Below are 22,108 nucleotides of genomic sequence, written 5' to 3'. Positions count from 1 at the left end.
GGAATTCCATGTCATATAAATGGACACCCCTAGAAACCAAAATTTCTTTAGTGACAACATTAAGTAAATTGAATCCTTTCATTCCTGGTTTGTAACCCAAGAAAGCACACTTGCGTGCCCTTGAATCAAACTTCAATCTACTAGTGGGAAGAGTTGAGGCGTAAGACAAGCATCCACACACCTTTAAGGTGCTGAGGTCAGAGGCTTTTCCATAGAACATCTCATAAGAGGACTTATTGCCTAATAATCTTGTAGGAATTCTGTTTAGCAAATAGACAGCATGTAGGACTGCATATGACCAATATTTCTAGGGCAACTTTGATTGAAACATGAGAGCTCTACTAATATTCAGAAATGATGATGGCGTCTCTCAACTCTATCATTTTGTTGTGGTGTAGCCACACAACTTGTGTGATGTAAAATTCCCTTTTTAGAATAAAAATTAGTAAGAAAAACTCTAGCCCATTGTCGCTTCTAACCACTCTAACTTTTTTATCAAATTGAGTTTCTACCATGTTAATGAAGGTTTTCACTTTGTCACCAACTTCTGACTTTAATTTTAACATGACAGTCCAAACATGCCTACTACAATCATCTAAAATAGTTAGAAAGTATCTATATTGATGCACATAATGTGTTGAAAACAGAGCCCGAATATCTAAATGAATCAATTCAAATACCTCTTTTGCATTATTATCACTAGGAGAATATGGGAACCTATTTTGCCTAGACATGTGACAAACATCACAAGTTGTGTGTGCACCAGTGGGAATTTATGACTATTGTTTGTGAAAACAAGGCATTCTATCATGTGAGAGGTGTTCTAACCTCAAATGCCGAAGGATGGCAGAAGATGCATCATTTTTATTCAAATCATTAAAAGCTACTAAACTGGAAACAAAACCTATTTTCCTTTGATTAGCCTCTAGGTAGTATATACCTTCTAATTGCTTAGCCAAACCAATCATCCTCAAATCCTTCTTAGCCTGTATGGTAAAATATTCAGGTTCAAAGGTCAGTAAGCATTTTTGTTCTGAACACAGTTGGAAAACTGATGGTAAGTTCACTACAAACTCAGGCACAAATAGAACATTTTCAATTATCAAGTCACTATTTAATAGTATCTTTCCAATGCAAGTTGCTGCTACTGAACTACCATTTGGTAATCTCACCTCTATAATGTTGTATGTCTTGTACCAGTCTAATGAATGACATATGTGGCGTGTGGCTACAGTGTCTAAAATCCAGCTAGAATCCACTATGTGAGAATTAAATGATATTGAGAAAAATTTACCTCTTCCATAACCTGAGCTACTTGCTCTTTTGATCACATTTGCTGTTGCACCTTTACCTTAAACATTACTTTTCTCCAGCAAGGCAATGAGACTGTGATATTTGTCCTCTGACTCTTCTGCATCTGCATGATTGGCATAGGAGGTTCCTCCACCTCCACATCCAAAATTTGGTGGATATCCATGTTTCTTGTAACATACTTCAAATGTATGATCTGTTTTGTTACAATAGGTACAAATCTTTCTGTTTCCTCTTCCTCTACCTTGTGAAATCTTTCTTGTAATTGTATCTCCTAGCCCTAAGTTTGTTACAATCCAACATTTGGATCAGAAATTCTTCTTCTTAAAGTCGGGAGCTCAATATTTTTCAACGTGTTAAAAAAATTCTATAAAAATACTATGAGTTAAAAGTTAAAAGATATAAGGAAAAATTATAAAATTAAGAGTAAATATTTTATGTAATAAAATTCCAAGATAAACTTAAATAATAAATATGTGGGATACACAAAATATTAACCAAAGAATAAACTTAGAATAAAAGTTCAGAAATTTTAATATGGATCGCGGTCCATCATAGATCAATCAATACTTTGAAAAATGTTTAAATTCTAATGACCCCATATGACATCACATACGTCGTCTCTTAGAAGTAGACGTTAATGATAATTTTCATTTTGGTGATTAAGATAGTGACTTAAATAATATCAATTCAATAAAAATGAAAGAACTCGTATTGAATCAATATCAATCAAGTTACTATCGTATCCATAAAGATGACATAAAGACTGTTATAATAAACACTCACTTTTGTCTTTGATAGTGACGTCAAATGTATTCTTTATTTTGACACTACATCTTCACCTAAAATTTTAAGTCATTAAAAATATGAATTTTCTCTTATATATCAAATATTTATAACGTTTTTAATTGATGTGAAACTTAAACCCAATAATCACATCAACAGGTAACAAATTTACTAAGATAACCAATTTTTAGCGTGGGTGAAACCCATCCTAACAATATCCTGTGAGTTGTTTTGTAAAAGTAAATTGAATGTGTAATATTATGTTTAAAGAAAGAAGATAAAAATTATTATTGGTATAAGATAAATGCAGTGACTATTGTCGTACAGTTCAAAAGAGGGAAGTCATACAACAAATATACAATGCTTATACTTCATCTTTATTTTGTCCAGAATTAAATTAATTCATTTAATTCAAATCTCTATCCATGACAAAGACTTAGGATTGAAAAATTGTTTATCAACTGTCAAGAACAAACTATGGCAAAGATAAATTAAAACCAAGTATGCTACATAAATATTATTCACCAATAATTGTGTCTGAAAAAATGCGATTACAAATAGTCTATAGTTTACATTTTTTAAGTGGTAAAATATGAAATGCTCAATGAATTTGAATATTGAAGTACTTACACCCTCCAACAATTCAACTCAGTAGGTAGAAATCATCTCCAAAGTGGAAGCATCCAAATTCCTCTCTAAATCATAAAGACAAAAAATGCATGACAAACACGTTTATATATATATATATATATTTTCTTTTTCAAAAAAAAAAAAAAGCTAATAATAATACTCCACATTGAAAAATATATATCAAAATGCATTTTTTTAACCTTTAGGAAATCGGAATGCGACCACATAAAAGATGATTTTCTACTCTACATTAAGAAGTTGCTTTCCCGTTAATTTTTTTTAATAGGAAATCGCATCTCTCTAGGATACATTCATCTACAAATTTTAATTTTTTTTTTTTAGTAAATTGTCGCATCCAAATAATACGATCTGTTATTGAAAGAAAAAAAATCATTTTTCAAATGGTTGTAAAACAGATATACTATCTCTTAAAAATCTAAAAAATAGAATATTTTAATATATAAATTTTAATTTATAACATATTGATTAGGTATTTAAAAAAGAGAATATAATAATAAAAAAACCCAAAAGCAACCATCATTTTAAAACTAAATGAGTATATGAAGGCGATGAATTAAATGATTATTTAATAATGTAATGATTATTTAATAATGTAACGATGAGCTGTTTCATCGTGCCATTTTAATATTTGAATGAGCTAGAGAGGTGATAATAATTGGAACTAAAATAGAGAGAGCCAACCCCTGACACCTGTGGCTGTAGTCGATTAATTTGTGTGTTGTGAATCTCCAGCAATATGCAGCAAGGTATTTTACTCTAGCACATAAATAAACATAAGTTGAATTTGGTTCATAAATTATATCATCTAAGACATGAATAAACTATAACTACACATTTTCAGATGGTTCTTCAATTGGTAAAGCCATCCATCTCACACATGTTCTGGCTGCCTCCTTTGCCGGTTTGATTGTCGCCGGAGCCGCCTCGCGTTACCGGAAGCAAGGGTCCACGGTGGTGGTAGATCAGAAGATCGTTCCCCAAGTGTATAGAACAGAATCTGATCGTTTTGGAAAGATAGAAAAATTCTCCCACTATGTCGGTATGTTTTATCTTTTTGGAAATTCTCTTGCAAATATTTTACTAATTTTGGGAATTCTCTTGCAATCTAAGTACAACTATACTAAAGATAAGATATGACAAAAAGTCAAAGACGCACAAATGTTTACCACAAACAAAATTTTCATGCTAAATGTATGTTGTCGAGAATTATCGATTATTTTATATAAACAAAAAATATAAAAAGAGAAAGATATCTGCCCCAAAAAGAAACATATAAAAGTTTTCACAAATAAACAAATAGTTTAATTAGGAGGTTTTTTTTTATTTAAATACCCATATTTTTTTTAAAAAAGTAACTAAAATAATTCATTTTAAAAAAAATATACCAAATTGTTCTACTTTACACCGTTGCATTCCAATTAAAAGATTATTATTAAATTTATTTTTTCATTTTAACAGTTAAATAATTGTTAATTTAACAAATAAAAAATAATAAAAATATTTAAAAAAACAAAATTATATTAATAAAATCAAATAATATACATTAAATTAAAAGAAAAAAAATATAATGCGGTTGATGAGATGTGTCAAATCAAATAATATGTCTACGATATTTTGCATATAAAATAGCAAAACAATTCTATTTTCTTAACAATTTCCTCTTATTTTTCTTTGTATTTAGTAAGCGAAAAAATATAAATAATAATAATAATAAAAATAAAATATTGTTAATGTAATAAAAAAATATTATTAAAAATAATAATAAAAAAACTAAAATACATCTAATAGAAAAAGAAATAGTAGTTGAATAGATGTATCAAAACAAACTAATGTCAATTTATAAAAAAAATATTTTATTTTTTTAATATTATTTATATAATTTTTTTTGTAGAAGAGAGTTGTTAAGAATATTTTATCTGCAACATAATAGAGACACTTTATTTGGTTAGACACATTTACTTAACTACGTTGATGTATTTTTTTTTCGATTAAATGTATTTTATTTTATTTTATTAATATTATTTTAATTATTTTAAAATATTTTTATTATTATTTATTTATTAAATTAACAATATTTTAATTTTATATTATTATTTTAATTAATTTTTATTTATTAGATAGAATAAAAAATAGGAGGGAGTTGTTAACAAAATAAAATTGTGTTGCTGTATCAAAAATAATAAGGACACTTATTTGTTTTGGCCACATCTAGTAATAAGTTTGATATTTTTTTTTATTTTCAATTTAATATATTTTATTTTATTTTACTAATATAATTTTTTTTAAATATGTTTATTATTTTTCATTTATTAAATTAACAATGATTCAATTGTTAAAATAAAAAAAAAATTATACTTAATGCATGGTTTGCATCTCGGGTATGCGACCTCTTATTGCGTAAAAAAATAAAAAATAAATTAGTTGCATCTTGGAAATGCAACTTCTTGAAGATGTAAAAAAGTAAGACAATTTGATATATTTTATCTGAGTTATTTTAGTTATTTTTTTTCTTTAAAAAAAGGGGTATTTAAATTAAAAAAAAAAAAAACTAATTTGGATGCTTAATCACGTAAACTATTTGATATGATTAAAAATGTATATAAATTAAATAAATAAGACAATTTAATTTATTTTATCTGAGTTATTTTAGTTATTTTTTTTCTTTAAAAAAAGGGGTATTTAAATTAAAAAAAAAAAAAACTAATTTGGATGCTTAATCACGTAAACTATTTGATATGATTAAAAATGTATATAAATTAAATCTAATAAATAAATAAAATTACTATCAGTTTAATTTCTATACTTATGACTGTAAACATATTTAAGACATACATTCAATAATATGTTTTCACGTTATTTAAATAGCATGATAGTGATTTTTTAAGTTAAAAATTTATTAAAAATGAAAATTGAAGACATAAACTTAACCCGATAAAAAAAAGTAAAAAAATCTACAAACCTTGCAGATTTTCTGATCATTCAACAAAAATTATATACTATAGTTTCCTTTTGCATTTTTTTTTCTTTGTCTTAGAATTTGCTTCTATAAAATACTCTTCATTGAAAATAGAACAATTCTTATAAAATGTTAATTACAAGCAGTACAACGAATCTGCAAATCATTAGCATCCATGTCTTTAAAATAATTATGCAAAACCTTCGAACCATGAGCAATCCCTAGGATGTATATCATTATTAGTGGTAATAACATTTGAATATTTCATATCATCCACCAAATTTTTTGAATTTAAATTTGCTTTCAAATATGAATGAATTTGATAATTTTAAACAATATTCGCGTATGACATTATATCATGATACACATATCTGGATAATGAGAATCTTCTCTTTGTTGTTATGTGTTATCTGAATTAGATAAATTGAATCCAAAGACCTCGTGAATTACATTTGTTTCCCGCTGTAACTCGGTATCATCTTCTCCTGAAGTGAGTGAATCTACTATCACTTCCTCAATTAATCTAAATCAGATGCTTAATCGTGATTCTTATCAATTTTTTTCTGATTATAGGAGAAAAATCTTGAATAATCGTGATGCCTCCTAATTCAATGTTAGGGATGTGATCTACAAAAAGAGAATTAACAACACGATAAGTAGTAACACCTTAATTTTCTTTGCTGGTACCTAAAGTTTCAACCTCGTTCTAAGCACCAGTGTTATATTTTTTTTACCAATTTCCTTACAAATGTAACATCTTCAACATATTGAGTTATTCCATGATCAATAGAATATTTTCAGTAGTTATCTAAGGAATATCCTACAATCTTACAAGATTCACAAAACAATGACAAATTTTTCATACAAAATGTAAACAAAAATGCATATCCTTCCCGTTCAACCATAATGCAATCTCTCGGCTTTTGTGTCATATCCACATTGATCAAAACTCGAGCAAAATGCTTCATAGTTTGTGTTGGTTGCTATATCTAAAGGAGTGTCAATGTCTGAAGTGATTGTGAATATGATCTTTGCCCTCCAATATTCTTGAGGTAGATTGTAGATACAAATCCAACATTAGACCTTGTGTTTCTTACCAAATTCGGATGAAATCTTTTATCCAAGAGAAAACGTGAAGAAGACCTAGTTTCATAATACTTTGCTAATCATTAGCAGAAACAAAGGAGAACTCATAAAATCTTTTTTCAATGGGAATAACCTGCCATGAATTAATCGGTTGCCATATTTTTAAAAGTTTTTCATGTAAAACCGACAATGTGATAGGTGTATCAACTTTGGATGTGGTGACTCTACCATGAAGGTTAACTTTGCAACTCATCAAACTTGGTTGGTATCCTTCTTCTAGAATTTTGATGGCAAAGGCATACCCTTTAATACAAGGTTTTGGTAAATGGTTCAAAGGAATAGTGCAACCAATTGAGTTGCATGTCACTAAAAAGACGTTCAACTTAATTGTTTATAGGAAAACCAAATTTAGTCCCTAACATAGAAAAAAAAAAATCGTGAACAAGTCTAAGGAGAAATATTGCATTTGTTGTTCAACACAACTACTTTCAATGACAATATTGAGTTATAAATATTATTTTGAGATTAAATTTGTGTCTTTTAAAAGTTAAAAAGTAATGTATATAATTCTTATTTATAACATGAAGGTAAATAAGAATGTTTTAAGTGTTATATTATTGTTCAAAATTGGTTATTTAGTTATGTTCAACACTTAAAATGTTTACACTCAAAAAACTCTCTCCAACTTCACTTTTGAAGTCTCGCATTGAAAAATATATTCCCTTACACTCTCATTTTCTTCTATATAAAGAGTGCACTATCATCACATAAAACAATCAAGAGTAATGAGAAAATTGATCTAATTATATTGATCTTTGAGTCTAATTTAAATTATATGGGTTTTAATTATTTTTTAATTAATTTTTATAAAATATTTAACTGTTAGTTAAAGGAACACATTTGATTTTTTAATGTTCTTTTTTTACTTAATCTTTTAGTTTATTTAATTTGAACTGTCAAGCTAATCAGAATTATTCGTGAACTTGAATCGAGTTGGAGTTGAAAAATAAATTCATAATAAACTAGTTAATTTTCAAGCTAAACCAATTCTTATCGAGTTAAGTTGAACTTGAACTCAACTCAAGTTCAACTAAATTCAACTCATTTCCATCTCTAGTTCTAACCATTTGATTAGAGCTCAATACTTAGATAGTAGTATAAAAAAAATATATGTCAGGAAAATCAACCCTTGAATGATTAAATCTCAGTTACATTAATGATTAATCCTGCAGTTCCTATGTGTGTTTTAATTTAAAATAATATTTATAATGAAATGCAGCTGAATATTTGATCAAATTAAAAATTTTACTTAGGCTTGTGTGTTGGCAGCTAGGCAAATAGGATTTGAAGATGCTAGTGAAGTCCCAGAGTTATGCATACTAGCCCAAGAATATCTAAAAAAATCCAAAGGGTGTGACCAAAGCATATATGAATATGTTGCCAATGAAAATGATTCAAGTTCTCTCTATGTCAAATTGGTTGATGAGTTTGAAAGATGCATCCTCAGTTATTTTGCATTTCATTGGAAACAAGCTCCAAATGTTATTAGTCAGGTTCATTCTCCATTCTTTTTTTCCCTTGTTCTAATTAGTAATATTTTTCTTTGCTATTGAATATCTCTTTCTTATGCCAAATTATAGGTATTGAATATTGAGTCTCAACACAAAACAAAGTTGAAGGAAATTCTATTGGCAGCTACAAGGTTATAACCTGTTCTTTTCAATTTATAATTGCTTTCTTTTATCATTCATTCAAATAATTTAAGATAAATTTTTTTATATTAAAGTTTTACCTTAAAAATGTCACATCATTTTAGAGTTAGACATTTCAAGAGAAACTTAAACATTTATTTGTTTTAAAATAGGTTAGAATGACTCTATGTAAATGTTGAATATGTTTATAGGAAACAGAGATTTGAGACAATAACAAAGAACCTGAAGGTGACAAGAGTTTTCTCTACTTTGGTAGAAGAGATGAAATTAATCAATGGAAGTAAATCTAAAGAAGTCATGATACCCATGGCCCACAATGAGAGGAGTCCAGTGTTGCTGCTAATGGGTGGTGGTATGGGAGCTGGAAAGAGCACTGTTCTTAAAGACATTCTTAAAGAGTAATTGTCACTCATCTTAATTCTACTATTTGCATGTTTATCATTGCGCAATCCTAATAGTCCTACAAAATCTGTATCAAATTGTTGTCTTTCTAGTCACACCTTGATCGATGGTTGGATTATTTAATGTTAGCCTTTAGATCGATCTAACTACCGAGGTGTGACTATAAGACAGTAAAGAATCCAAGTGTATATCGTAAATAGGAATATTCGAGTCTAGTTAGTTTTTTTTGCAGATGTAGTTATTTTGTATTTATGTTTAATAAAATGGTTTTGGCAGATCATTTTGGTTAGAAGCAGCTTCAAAAGCAGTGATTGTTGAGGCAGATGCTTTTAAGGAAAATGATGTCATATATAAAACCATTAAATCAAGGGGTCACCACGATGACATGCTTCAAACTGCTGAATTGGTATGGTATGCTTCTGCGTATGTGATATTATTATTGTCGTTGTATAATGTATATGCTCTAAATATGTTAATAAAATTTAAATAGGTACATCAATCTTCAACTGATGCTGCATCGTCTCTATTAGTGAGAGCTTTAAATGACGGGCGAGACGTGATCATGGATGGTACCTTAGCATGGGAACCTTTTGTGGAGGAGACTATTGCTATGGCAAGAAATGTTCACAAATGTAAGTATAGGATGGGAGTAGGGTATAAAGTTGAAGAGGATGGAACAATTACTGAGAATTATTGGCATCAAGTGAACGAGGCAGAAGAAGAACATCAATCAGAAGAAGAACTACGCGTGCGAAAGCCTTACAGAATCGAGCTAGTCGGCGTGGTTTGTGATGGCTATCTTGCAGTTATTAGAGGCATTAGGTGTATATTCTTGTAGATTCAACTATTTTAGTAATTTTGTTGTGTGATTTTTTTTTTATGATATAATTAACATTTTCTATTGGAATTTTATTAACAGGAGAGCTATTATGACAGGAAGAGCAGTGAGGGTGAATTTACAATTGAAATCTCATAAAAGATTTGCTAATGCAGTTCCAAGATATTGCAAACTTGTTGATAATGCTAGAGTGTTTTGCACAAATGGTGTTGGTGTTCCACCAAAGGTAAACAGAAACACTTTTCCTTTCTTGTGATTGATTTTATACTTTACTAGTATTAAAATGTTAAGAGGGTAATTTGCTTTTTATACATATCAGCTTATTGGGTGGAAAGATGGTAATCACAATCTACTAGTAGATCCTGAAGACATAAAAAGCTTGAAAAATGTAGCAAGTTTAAATGATAAAGCTGATTCCATATGTGAACTTCACAAGAAGCCTAATCCAGTAATGGAACCTGGTTCTATTTGGAATGACTTTGTTTTGTCACCTTCAAGGTCAAGTGACCAAAAAGAGTTAAGAAAATTCATTTGTAAAAGAGAGAAATTCCTCATAAAAATGTGACCAATATAGTTGCTGCCATAAAACATTTGGCTTTTTAATGGATTAGTGTAAAACCATTAAGAAGCATACCTTCGTTAGGACATAAGATGCCTCACCTCAAAGTTTACAATAATTTTTTTTAAAATACTACTACTTTTACTTTATTTATTTATTTATGAAATATTTTAATTGTCATTTCAAATTTTCTAATAATATTTTAAAAAAATACTATTACTCTTACTTTATTTATTTATAAGAGACATATAAGTTATAATTTTGTCCATAAAAATGAGTCTATTTGATATATTTGATGGACTAAATCAGAGTTGGAGGTTAATCTCCAAAATTTTATATTTGAACTATATATGACTATAGAATGGAGTTCTCATAAATTTGAAAGAAAATTTTACACATAAATTTGATTTAACGTAAAATAGTTAAATATTATTAAAAAAAATATTGATGATTAATAACCGTTAAATAATTATTGATGATCGATGCTTCATCATACCTTTAACAACATGAATTGAAAAATGATTTTCCTGAAAAAATACATGTATCCACAACATTTAACAATAATATACATATAAAAAAATAATAATATATTGTAGATCATTTTGACATGTAGTTAATTATAAATTAATATTTAAAAGTCATTTAATATATTAACCACGATGAACCATATTTTTTCAAAAAGGTTATTTTAAAAAGTATATGTTTTAAAAAATAACCCGCACTTATTTTTTTGTTTATAAAAAGAGGGGCTTATGCTTTCAAAATACATGCACTTATATCCCACCTACAAAGAGATATATGAGAGCACCTTATCAACAAAAAAAATACGTCCTGAAGAAAAAAAATTTTAATTAGTCAAGTCGAGGCAATTTTATTTAATTATTATATCAAGTTGACGATGAATAAAATGCGTAAAAAAAAAAAATTGATAAAGGACTATTTAATAATGCGGATACCCTTGAGGCCTTGACACCTTCTGTTGTGGCTCTAGTCAATAAATTTGCAGCAAGGTATTTTTGATAGCACATAAATAAGCATACGTTCAATCAAGTTTGGTTCCTAAATTAATCATGTTATATACCACCCGTGCGTAATGTATGTGGAAATTCAACATAACGTTTTTCAGATGGTTCTCTCGGTAAAGCCATTCGCCTCACACATGTTCTGGCTGCATCCTTCGCATTACCGCAAGTATATAGAACATAATCTGACCGTTTTGGAAAGAGAAAAATTATCCCACTATGTTGGTACTTATGTTTTACCTTTTCAGATTTCTGTTGTAGCCAAGTACTATACTATCCTTTTTCAATAGATGCACTCTATGATAATTACAAACATAATATATTACTGAGAATTAACGGTGGGAGCAAGTGAATGCGACATAAGAAGAACTACTCGCTCAAAAGCCTTACAGAATTGTTGTTATTAGAGGTATTAGGTGTATATCCTTGTAGATTCAACTATATTAGTACTTTGTTGTGTGATTTTTTGTTATGATATAGTTAACAACATTTCCTATTGAAATTTTAATAAGAGAGCTATTATGACTGAAAGAGCAGTGAGGGTGAATTCACAACTGAAATATCACAAAAACTTGTTGATAATGTCAAGGTATTTTGCACAAATGGTGTTGGTGTTCAACCAAAGGTAAACATTAACGTTTTTTCTCTCTTATGATTGATTTTACACTTTACCGTATTAAACATTTTACCGTATTAAACATTAACCTGATTCTGTTTGGAATGACTTTATTTTGTCACCTTCAAGGTCAAGTGTTCAAAAAGAGTTAAGAGAATCCATTCATAAAAGAGAGAAGTCCGTCAGAAAAATGTAACCAACAATCCAACATGGTTGCTGCCAGAAACCAAGTGTTTATATCTTATGAAGTGTGATATTATAAAAATAAAAAGTAAAAAACAAAATGTTTCAATCCTATGATTTACTAAGATAAGAAACAAATGGCTTTTTAATTGATTGGTGTGTAACCATTACACCATCCTGATATTTCTAAATTGGTGCAAATGAATAAGTATTAATAAAAAATGATGCAAGTTATTCATAGAAAAATGATTCTATTCAATATTTTATAAATTAAAATAAAATTGATCACAATCAGTAGATGTTTTTTATATAGTTGTCCTATTCCTCAGCCATATGTTAAAAGACCTATCGACTTATTCAATTCTAGAGAACTTCATAACCAAGAAATGTATATACATACATCTTATACTAACCGAAACACTGTATAAGCAATTACATTCAGGACAGCGTCCAATTGCATGCCCTATGACAATCTCATTGGATTGAGCTTGAACTTTTCGGTGGTTTGATCCGAACGACCGAGCTCTTACATTCTTCCTCAATCAGCTGCATTCCAATGTATTTGAGTGCCATTAACGATTTACATAGGTGTCGTGAATCCAAAAAAATCACAACCCTTGACCTTCAACTACGAGGCGAATTCCTCAGATTGGAAATACATAGTATCACTTTCAACTTCGCTATCATCTTCACTATTATAGATCTCATCTCCTTCCTCACCATCCTCCACCTACATATATATAAGACATTAACTCACAAATATAAAATGAAATGCAGTGTCATAAACTTTTATAGCACAGTGAGAGAGCAGGACCTCAGAATTATCATCATCTGTAGAATAAGCCGAATCTAATTTGTTATACAATGCTTCATCTCCTTCCTCCTTTACTTTCTCCATTTGTTCCTACAAAAAAAAGGTACAGTTCAAACAAGATCAGGAAGGAGACATAGGCTTCCATATAATATACAGCATAGATTGCAAATATGAGATGGTAAAAATGTAAAGATCAGCAGGACATACTATTTCAGATCTTAACTTCTCCATGTTACTTTGCAATGTTGAAATGTGAGTCGAAAGTGCCTGTTTATCAGCAGAATGAGGCAATTAGTTCCATTCCACACCCCTAAACTTGGAGGAAAGGGAAATTTATTTCATGGGTCTTCAGAACATCAGAAGAAAAATAGCATAAAATTATGCATTAAATCGATAGGCCATAAATCCAGTGGTTCTGCCGACTGATGTTAGGTAGTCATAAAATTGTAGTCTTAAAGATGCAGTAAATAAATAAATGTTCGTAACAAATGTTTTATCTCCATATTTACATGAAGATTGTAGTTATAAGAAATAAGTCTGTATGCATACCTCATGCCGCTGAAGCTCGATTGAACGTGCAAGAGCCTTTCTCTTTGTCAAGAGATTCTTTGGTCTCAATGTCGAAGGACGCTGGTAATCCTTTCCCCGGTAAACAAGTATAGAATATCCTTTTGAAACTTTGTCAACTGAAACCAGAACACCACCACTCTCAGCTTCAAGCGCTAGTGCGATTTTCTTTACCTGTTCAAAGTTTTTAGCCTTTACAATTATCTTGATCAATTCGCGATACTTCCAGTGCAAATGCATGTTCTCGACAGTACCATCAAAAACTCCGCGTCTACCTGAAACCATGAATTACATCTCGCCCTTAGCTACTGATGAAGTGAATCAAAGTGGTCCTAACAATGAGTAAAGACATTTTTATCTACATAGAGCTCTACCTAGAAGTAAGAAAGCTTTCATTCGCAATCCTAGTTTGCGAAACATAAATCTCTCTTCATCGGTTATACTTTCAGGGTCTGCTGTGTTTTCTGATGGCTTCAAAGACTCCTCCACCTTCATTAGGGCTTTTTCAGCTCTCATTATCTTTCTTTCAGCCTGGTAAGCAAAATCCACAGATCACAATCAGGTAAATTCTAAATTGGAAAATAATTCTAGTGTGAAGCTAGGTACCAAAAGACGGCGATAAAGAATAGCAAAACCGCCAGTACCATTGACATTGTGGGAATTAAGCACAATAAAAAATTTAGGCTTGCCCATAATGTGGGAATCAATTTCAGATATAATATACATAACAAGTCAAACATGAAAAACATTAGCAAGGCCCCAAGAGACCTCCATGATATGAGGAGCATGGAGGACTTACAAGTGAAAGCTTCTGTTCTAACTTTCTAACGAGGTTGGCATGCCGTAGTTGTTCTACTTCTCTCATAACTTTTTGCTTGTGACGCTCATCCAACGTCTTTCCCCACTTTGCATCTGCATCCAAAGTTTCACCGAGAGTTCCAGCCTCTGCCACTGACAACTCGGATGTATTAATAGCTGGTATGAGCAACGATGACGCTCTCAATCTTGCTTGCTCCTCCTCATCCTGCATTGCTTTTGCCATTCTTTCCCTCTCTAGCAAGGCTTCAGTGACATCTGATGATAAAAAACTCTTCCCTCGAAAAAAGACCAAGAAGTCTTTATTTCTCGACAGTATTGTACCACCTGTCAATTTCTGCATCCGGAAATAAAAAATATGCTTAAGAAAACGAAGCTACAATAACATCAACAAGTTTTATCAAGGGAACCGGGAAAAAAAAATGATTAATCACCTTGATCTCTTCTGCCATTCTCTCACTGGTAGTTAGCTGCACACCACGTTTGAGTGCAACTTTTGCAATAGAACTTTTTTCCCACAATTTGATCATGGCTGCAGCTAAACCTTGAAGCTGCCTGTTTCTACCTATATTTCATGAGTAATTTATGATCACAATGAAATTCTTAACTTCACATGCATAACTGCATAAGGGCAAACAATGACAAACCTAATGCAAAATGTGGAGGGAGTCCCCTAGCAATCCTTCGTAGAGAAGTTGCCTCCTTTAAACCAAGTGTCGGTCTCACTCCAAAAGGAAGAACTCTGAATGGAGGTTGGTAACCAGGAACGGTTGGAGGAAGCATATCTGCGTCGACAGGCAATGGCTCACACCCAGGCCAATCTGTATATCTAGGACCTAGACCATCCAATAACTTGTCTACTTCATCTTCATAAGTTAATTTTGGCAGATTGTCTTTTTCTTTCTGATCATTTGTAGATTCTAATTTTTCCAATGATGTATTTGTCTCAGAATTAGAAGTAAGTTCAGAAGGTTTCACTGCAAAATTATTAGAAGGTTTTGATAAAAACTTAGAAGAGTTTTCACTTTTCCTATATAACTGTTTATTATGTTGTATTGACGGATCCTTGTAGCTCACACCCCTGTATAAGGAAACAGAGTTGCCAGATCTCCAAATCACCAAACCACCAGTTTTTCTCTGAATTAACAAGAATTATCAAGAATTAACAAGAATATAGCAACGGATAATGATTGTCGAAGAGGAAGGTATAAAAGAAAACTTGAAGACTCAAATGAAATTTACATACAATATATGAAATCCTATTGTAATACAACATTTGAAGACAAAATTATGCATCACAACATTGGAGAACATTTAAAATAAAATATACGAAATATCACGCTCTAAACAAAAAATTACAAACAACTGATCATCTCTTGGAGACAGCTTTGAAAAAAAACCTATTTGATATTAATATAGCCATTCATAATCAGGTTGCCTTGCTCCAATCCGAGGAAAGGATTAGTACTAGAGAAAGAGACTGGGCCTATTTTAGTTTGACTTATTTGAGCTTATCTACTGGTATAATCACTTGTGAGACTATGGCCCCGTTTAGATAAACAACTTATGTAAGAGCATATGGTATGAGAGCTTATGTTGTAAGCTGTTATACTCAATAAGCCATTTAAGTTTGGATGTGTACACTAAGAAGTATTTACAAAAATTGAAGTGTTTGGATGTGTCATTCCAAAAGCAATTATAAAATGCTTATATAATTTTATATAGTTAAAAAAAAAAAAAAGAATCAAATCATCAATAAAATGTCTATAACAGTTTAACATCCACATGTCACTCCTATGTAGTACTTATTCAACACAAGCATTCATAAATATATCATTGTTATTTGCATTCCATTCAGCCTTAGGTCGTTTACCAGTGTTACTATTTCTTTTCCCCAAATCTTGATTTGCCTCCATTTTAAGGCTATTAGAACACAATATAAAACAATATGAATAATATCAAATTTCACAATCTCATGCTAGTACTAAATTTCAAAGCATATCCAATTAAACACATGTCATTAGATTGTCAAGACAACACATGTTCTATCAAGATGAGTGTAGCAAAAATATATATAGAATCATCCTAAAAACATGAAGATGAAAACCAAAAAACAAAGTCAAATATTAAAGGTTAGAGACATGATTGTAAAAGAAGAGATGGTAACAGTGTGACTGTTTTGTGTTGGAGAAGTTTAGAAGCAAGAAAGTGTTTGCCGTGGGAGAAGACAATACTACATGGGTTAAGCTTATAAAAAAATTATATGGGTTAAGGGTTTTGATGTCAACAGAAACATATATATAAATAGTAAATAAAAAAAATAAAAATGTAAGTTTGAGAAATGGCGCACGCTGGATTAGAAAGAGGCTACAAAATCATAAGCTCCGCCTAAGAATATTGGATAAGCTAATAGTGAGTTTATGAAAATATGGCATAAGCAGCTTATAAAATTGTGATAAGCTCTTTTTATAAATTTATCCAAACACCTTTTTAAAGGCTTATGTTAGTAGATAAGCCCACATAAGCCAATCCAAACAGGCCCTATGTCTATCTGAGAGAGCTTAAAGAAACATCTTATGACACGCTTAAGGGCACATGGCTATAAGCTCTATAGGATAACTTATTTTAAAAACTTATAGTTTATATAAAAAGGTTTGACTTTTCTTTGTAGTTTAATCAAGTTGTTTTTCCAATCATAGCAATTCCAGAAGAAGAAAAAATGCAATAGAAACTTGTGTACAGTTATCTTATCGACAATTCCCTGCCTACGCTGTCAACCATTGTGCTATTGTGATATGTCTTATTGTGTAGAAGACCTTTTTCCATACATGCAAAACATAATATAATATTGCATACAGTTTAGGTTGATCTACCTGGTCTCAAGAATTTCATAGTTGCACAAGTTTTTCAAAAAAAAACAAGACTTATTGAATACACAAAAAGCTAAAGGTAAAAAAATCAAACCTCAAGTATCTCATGCATCCTCTTCATGTTAAGAGCAGCATCACCTTCAAACTTAAGCCTAACAATCTCAGAAGTCTTCCACCTCTCATGAATCTTATCAACAACAGCTTGAGTAACACCACCACCCCCAATTCTTGTCTTATGCTTCTTCTCAAAAGTCAACTTTAACAACCTCTTCAATTCAGATTCAGGAAGTGTCAATTCAGCCAAAGATGTCTTACTTTTCTTCCTCAAACCCTTCCTATCTTCTTCCTCTTCATCATCCACCACTGTCTTCTTCTCCCATGGAAACCTAACTTCACCACCATCACTTCCAAATCTGCCAACCCCAAATGGAGATTCTGATGAAAACCCACCTTTTGTATTAGGCAAAATTCCTTCTTCCACATAAAAAATATCCTCCACTGACCCTTTTTCAATTACTCTCTCTTTTGTATTATGATCCTTTTTCTCATCATCATCATCATCATCATACCCAAATTTCTTCAGTTTCTCAACAATCCTATCCATGGTACTACCACCATTGTTATCTTCATCATCAGAGCTCGAAAAATGGGATTTTGATGAATGCCCATTTCCGGAATTTCGATAATTAAGAACGGCACGTGGAGGTTTTGGACGATTGTGTTTGGAAGAGGGTTGATTCCAATGTTTCAACCAGGTATGAGTGGAGAAAGTGTTGCGGGGTAAAATGGGGTATTTTTTAAAAGTGAAATTGGTGGAGGGTGTTTTGTAAGTGGTGAGGTTGTAGGTGAAGAAGCGAAGAGAATTGAAACTAGGAGAAGAAGTGTGAAATGAATCGATGAATGGGTGAAGTTGGCGAGTGGGTACGAGAGACATTGATTTTGATGGTGATAAATTCACATGAATTAAGAGAGGGAATTAAAGAATGAGTGTGGTGTTTGGGTTGAAATTGAAATTGAAATTGAAATTGAAATTAAAACTGAAATTGAAATTGAAATTGAAATTGAAATTGAAATTGAAATTGAAATTGAAGAAGTGGCTTCTGGTTGTTAAACTCTTCGGGGAAGAAACAGATATCCAGGATGGTTTCTGGTAGCGCCAAAGCCACAATGGATAGGAGGAACTCTTGATACTCATTTTTCACTCCTATTTCCAAATATATTTTTTTCTACAAAATTACTGGGATATTATGTAATTGATGTCATTAAGATTCGAATTCAAAATTTTAAAATAATCTGTTTCATTTTATTTTATTTTTATTTTTGGAATAATCTTTTATAATCATAATCACTTTTTATTGAGTTCATCCATTTTAAAACAACGATGTTATATACAATACGATGTATTGTTTTACGAACAGATCACTAAGAATTAAATTTTAAGGTAGAAAAATTAAAATGCATCAACTCAAATAGTCGAATGAATTAAAAAGTTATACATACTTTTTTTTTTCTTTTATTACTGTTTTACGTCGTAACATTTACATTTTTATTTTAAATTGAAAAATGCTTTTTGTAGCAAATTATATTTTCAACAAAAAATAACAAATTTACATGATTGGTCTATTTAACCGTTTTTTCTCTATTTTATTGTCAAATAAGTAGTTGAAATTTTGACCATTCATTTAAAAATTAAATGCATAATATTTAAAAAATTCACCGTTATTTTGTCTTAAGATATATAATAGTACTGCTATTTAAAAATATCTATATAAAGGAGAGGAAATGATATGACAAGATTATAAATTTTTATTTTTTATATTAATATAAAATAATTTTATATTAAACTTAAATATTTGTCGAAGAAAGCCAACAATAAATAGATAAATGACTTAAAGTCAACATTTTCTCCATTTAGATATCCAATTGTAATTTGATCTTAATTCTTTAATAAATTTTATTGGATAAGATAATTTGAATATCTTTTAATTTGATCAAATATATTATTCTATAAAACTCTTAAGAGAGAATTTTGTCTCTTATTGTAATTGTACTTAACTCAAAAAATTAGTCTATACATATAAAAGATACTCAATTTAAAAAAAATATCACAATTGATTGATTAGTGAAGTAAAATTAAGTTCCTAACTATTTGTTAATTTTGTAAACTACTACCTCCATTCTTTAATATAGATATATTTTGTCAAATCACGAATATTAAAAAAGTAGTTAGTAGTATTAAATTTGTTAAAATTTGATATTATTTTAACAAGTTTATATTTGATGAAAGAAAATTAATTAATATTTATATTATAGTATTTATTATTGATCACACAAGAAAATATAAATTAGGTTAGGTGTATATTAGTAAAAAAGTAATTAATACATTTAAAAATTCAAAAAGAATCTTATAAAAAAAGACAAATGCAAAATTATTAAGAGAGTCTTATATTTAAGAATAGATATAATAATATTTATTTATCTATTGAACTTGATATTACTTATTGCTTTATGAAAATAATAGGCAAATAGTTTACATACCCAAAATAAATAGGCAAATAGCCAACAAAATTAATGTTGCAAAAGCTTAGAAATAAAAATAAATAAATAAACTAAGAAAGAGTTGAACAAAAGAGAATTGCATGCAGATTTTATGTGCATGCAAATCATTTATTGAGTTTTATAATTAACTAACAAATGAAGTGAAGCCATGTTTATTTTCTACCCTTTCATCAAGGTTAATTGCATAACGCACACTAGGCTTTCATCTTCATTGACATACAAACATGCAAATATATATGTAGACAATTACATGAATTCAAAACACATCAAATCAAATTTTGCCAAAGCTAGCAAACTTATGGGAGCAACCTCTTCCCTTACTCAAATTCATATCTTGCCATTATGTGGAGCATCATCATTGTGGCAACACTTGTAATTAACAGATGACACCTCCATCACACGTCCACACGTGGGATTTGGGCATGATATAGTAGCAATAACATTTCCATTAATATTGTTATCAACATTAATAATTTCACATGGTGGACGAACACGTGTCTCTTTAACCTTAGTATCATAGTATTCTTGAAATGCAATATCAAATCCTTCTTTTTGTAACACTTTGTCTTTCCATACATCAAAATCAGCCAAAGTTTGATACATAGGCTCACCGTGACCCAAAATCTTAACATTGTATCCTTTTGTGAGAATAGCCCAACCTTGTAGATCTTGTTTAAGACAAAGCAAACTTTTCACAATATCTTGAATTTCACAATCTAGAGCATCTTGGTGTTTTTTGAGTCTCTTGCTTTCTATTTCAATCCAAAAACGAGGAACTATTTTTGGGTCATCTTTTCCCAATTGATAGTGTTCAATTATAGCATCTGCTCTTAAGATAGTTTCATGTCTTTTTGTTTTCTCCAATGCTAATGTGAAGTCTTGAGTCCATTTTTTGTCACCACCTCCATAGATGAAGATGTACCTATCCCCTTTCACCTAATAACTCACATTGAAAACATATTTATCAACAAAAAAATTTGTATCAATCTCTCTTATTAAATGGTAAAAAGTAAAATTAATAAGATTAGACAATTGAGTCGCTAAAAAATAGTCTTATATTAGAATTAACATTGATATCAAACATATAAATTAAATTGAGGCTTAATCTTTATCATCACATACATCAATTTTGTGGAGTTGAATTAGATGCAACATCAAATATGATATTAAAGTCTATTTTAGATATATATTCCACTACCTATATTATCTCCTTACTAGGCTCATTAGTCATTAGTACTGCATGTGATACACCAAATCTCAAGTTAACTTGCTATAAGTTCTAAAATCAATGTTTTAAAAGCTAAATCGAACATTAAACCAACAATATCTTTGAGTTGTGGTTCAATTGTTCTAAACTATTTAAATTTAGACAAAGTTACGATCAAACTCCTCAAATGATCGAACCATAGACAGTGTCAATTTACGATTTAAGTAGTTAAATCGTACAATTCATATTGATTTTTAAAACATAAAAATATTAGGTTTATGTGCATTATGATATAATGTTATATTTATTTACCTGTATTCCAAGATTTACTCTCTTTGTAACATCCCAAAACCATTTCCATTTTTGAGTAAGATCATAACCATCTATGTTCCTAAAAGGGAATGCATCTATTCCCCATTGAAAAATCAAGTTCATTGCATCTTCATTCATAATTTCACCTAAAGGGTTGAGCACAAGGACAATAGGCTTATCTCTATAATTCAAAATCTCTCTTATGAATCGAATGTCTGATAACTTAGACAAGTACTCCACTGCATAAAATCTAATCTTATTCTTTAAAGAATTGAATTCGATCTTCTCGCCTTCGTCGTCGCAGATGGGAATCCACAAAATCTTGAAATCCTCTTTCTTGTAACCTTTTATCACTTCTTGTGGATTGTCATGCAATCTTTCATAGATAGAATTCAATAGCAAAATCTCATCTTCAACTTTGTTAAGGCTTGAAATGAATAACAACACATATTTCTCTTTGAACACTTCAATATCCTGTGTTTCATACATTAAACAAAAGTACACATAATCATTAATCATGCTTTTAAGATAACAATACACAATGGTTTAAACTTTAGTACTAACTGTTTTTGTTTTGTTGTTGCCGTCATATATTAGGAGATTATCTCCATTGCGTTGGATTAGAAGCTTTAAGAAATCAACAATATTTTTAGGATTGGAAATTGCTTTCTTGCGCTTCAAGTATTCTTCAACAGAATCTGCAACAAATGGAGACAGCATCATTTCATCAGTTTCATTCACTTACTTTATTCATCCAAAAGATTGAAAATAACTTTTCTTCCTAACATAAAAAAAAAAAAAAAAAAAAAAAATAATTAAGCATCAAAAAACGTGTCTCACC

The 22,108-nt window shown here is 30.1% G+C and overlaps 3 protein-coding genes and 1 long non-coding RNA gene across 7 annotated transcripts in view; 1 reads left to right on the top strand and 3 right to left on the bottom strand.

Moving 5' to 3' along the window:
• The window catches only part of LOC105851863 (uncharacterized), a 5,628-nt gene extending 2,049 nt beyond the window's left edge, over positions 1-3,579 (bottom strand). Inside the window, exons 1-3 of one of the 3 annotated variants that reach the window (XR_012162732.1) lie at positions 3,439-3,579; positions 2,728-2,792; positions 941-1,591 (exon numbers count right to left, since the gene is read on the bottom strand). This is a non-coding gene — a long non-coding RNA (uncharacterized lncRNA). Of the gene's footprint in view, positions 1-663; positions 1,592-2,727; positions 2,793-3,429 lie in introns of those variants that run through there. The other 2 variants (XR_001143627.3, XR_001143626.3) reach the window with 2 other exon arrangements.
• On the top strand, positions 3,354-10,436 carry LOC101494774 (calmodulin calcium-dependent NAD kinase-like). 2 transcript variants are annotated; one of them, XM_004495279.4, is made up of 9 exons: positions 3,354-3,494; positions 3,590-3,787; positions 8,120-8,343; positions 8,431-8,492; positions 8,694-8,900; positions 9,181-9,310; positions 9,395-9,726; positions 9,824-9,968; positions 10,062-10,436. In XM_004495279.4, exons 1-9 carry the CDS (start codon positions 3,485-3,487, stop codon positions 10,305-10,307), a joined length of 1,554 nt encoding a protein of 517 aa, XP_004495336.1. In that variant the 5' UTR covers positions 3,354-3,484; the 3' UTR covers positions 10,308-10,436. The 2 variants fall into 2 exon arrangements, with proteins under 2 accessions (XP_004495336.1, XP_027189639.1); XM_027333838.2 differs by lacking the exon at positions 3,354-3,494 and having other exon boundaries at positions 3,650-3,787; positions 8,104-8,343.
• Positions 10,437-12,360: 1,924 nt separating this feature from the next.
• Positions 12,361-18,403, bottom strand: LOC101494265 (CRM-domain containing factor CFM3A, chloroplastic/mitochondrial). Its single transcript, XM_004495278.4, has 9 exons — positions 17,284-18,403; positions 14,967-15,456; positions 14,754-14,884; positions 14,303-14,656; positions 13,878-14,034; positions 13,486-13,778; positions 13,144-13,203; positions 12,937-13,026; positions 12,361-12,852 (listed from the first exon to the last, which is right to left on the bottom strand). The coding sequence occupies exons 1-9, from the start codon at positions 18,121-18,123 to the stop codon at positions 12,751-12,753; spliced, it is 2,517 nt and encodes an 838-aa protein (XP_004495335.1). The 5' UTR covers positions 18,124-18,403; the 3' UTR covers positions 12,361-12,750.
• Positions 18,404-19,809: 1,406 nt separating this feature from the next.
• LOC101493939 (protein SIEVE ELEMENT OCCLUSION B-like) overlaps positions 19,810-22,108 on the bottom strand; it is a 3,893-nt gene continuing 1,594 nt past the window's right edge. The window contains exons 5-7 of the mRNA XM_004495277.3: positions 21,832-21,965; positions 21,268-21,741; positions 19,810-20,684 (exon numbers count right to left, since the gene is read on the bottom strand). Coding sequence (XP_004495334.1) covers positions 20,076-20,684; positions 21,268-21,741; positions 21,832-21,965 — 1,217 coding nt within the window. The 3' untranslated portion in view covers positions 19,810-20,075. The remainder of the gene's footprint in view (positions 20,685-21,267; positions 21,742-21,831; positions 21,966-22,108) is intronic.

Source organism: Cicer arietinum, chromosome 4 (assembly GCF_000331145.2).
Source record: "Cicer arietinum cultivar CDC Frontier isolate Library 1 chromosome 4, Cicar.CDCFrontier_v2.0, whole genome shotgun sequence".
Lineage (NCBI taxonomy): Eukaryota > Viridiplantae > Streptophyta > Magnoliopsida > Fabales > Fabaceae > Cicer > Cicer arietinum.
The sequence above is the reverse complement of the archived record's forward strand: the minus strand, read 5'-3'. Positions and strand labels throughout refer to the sequence as shown.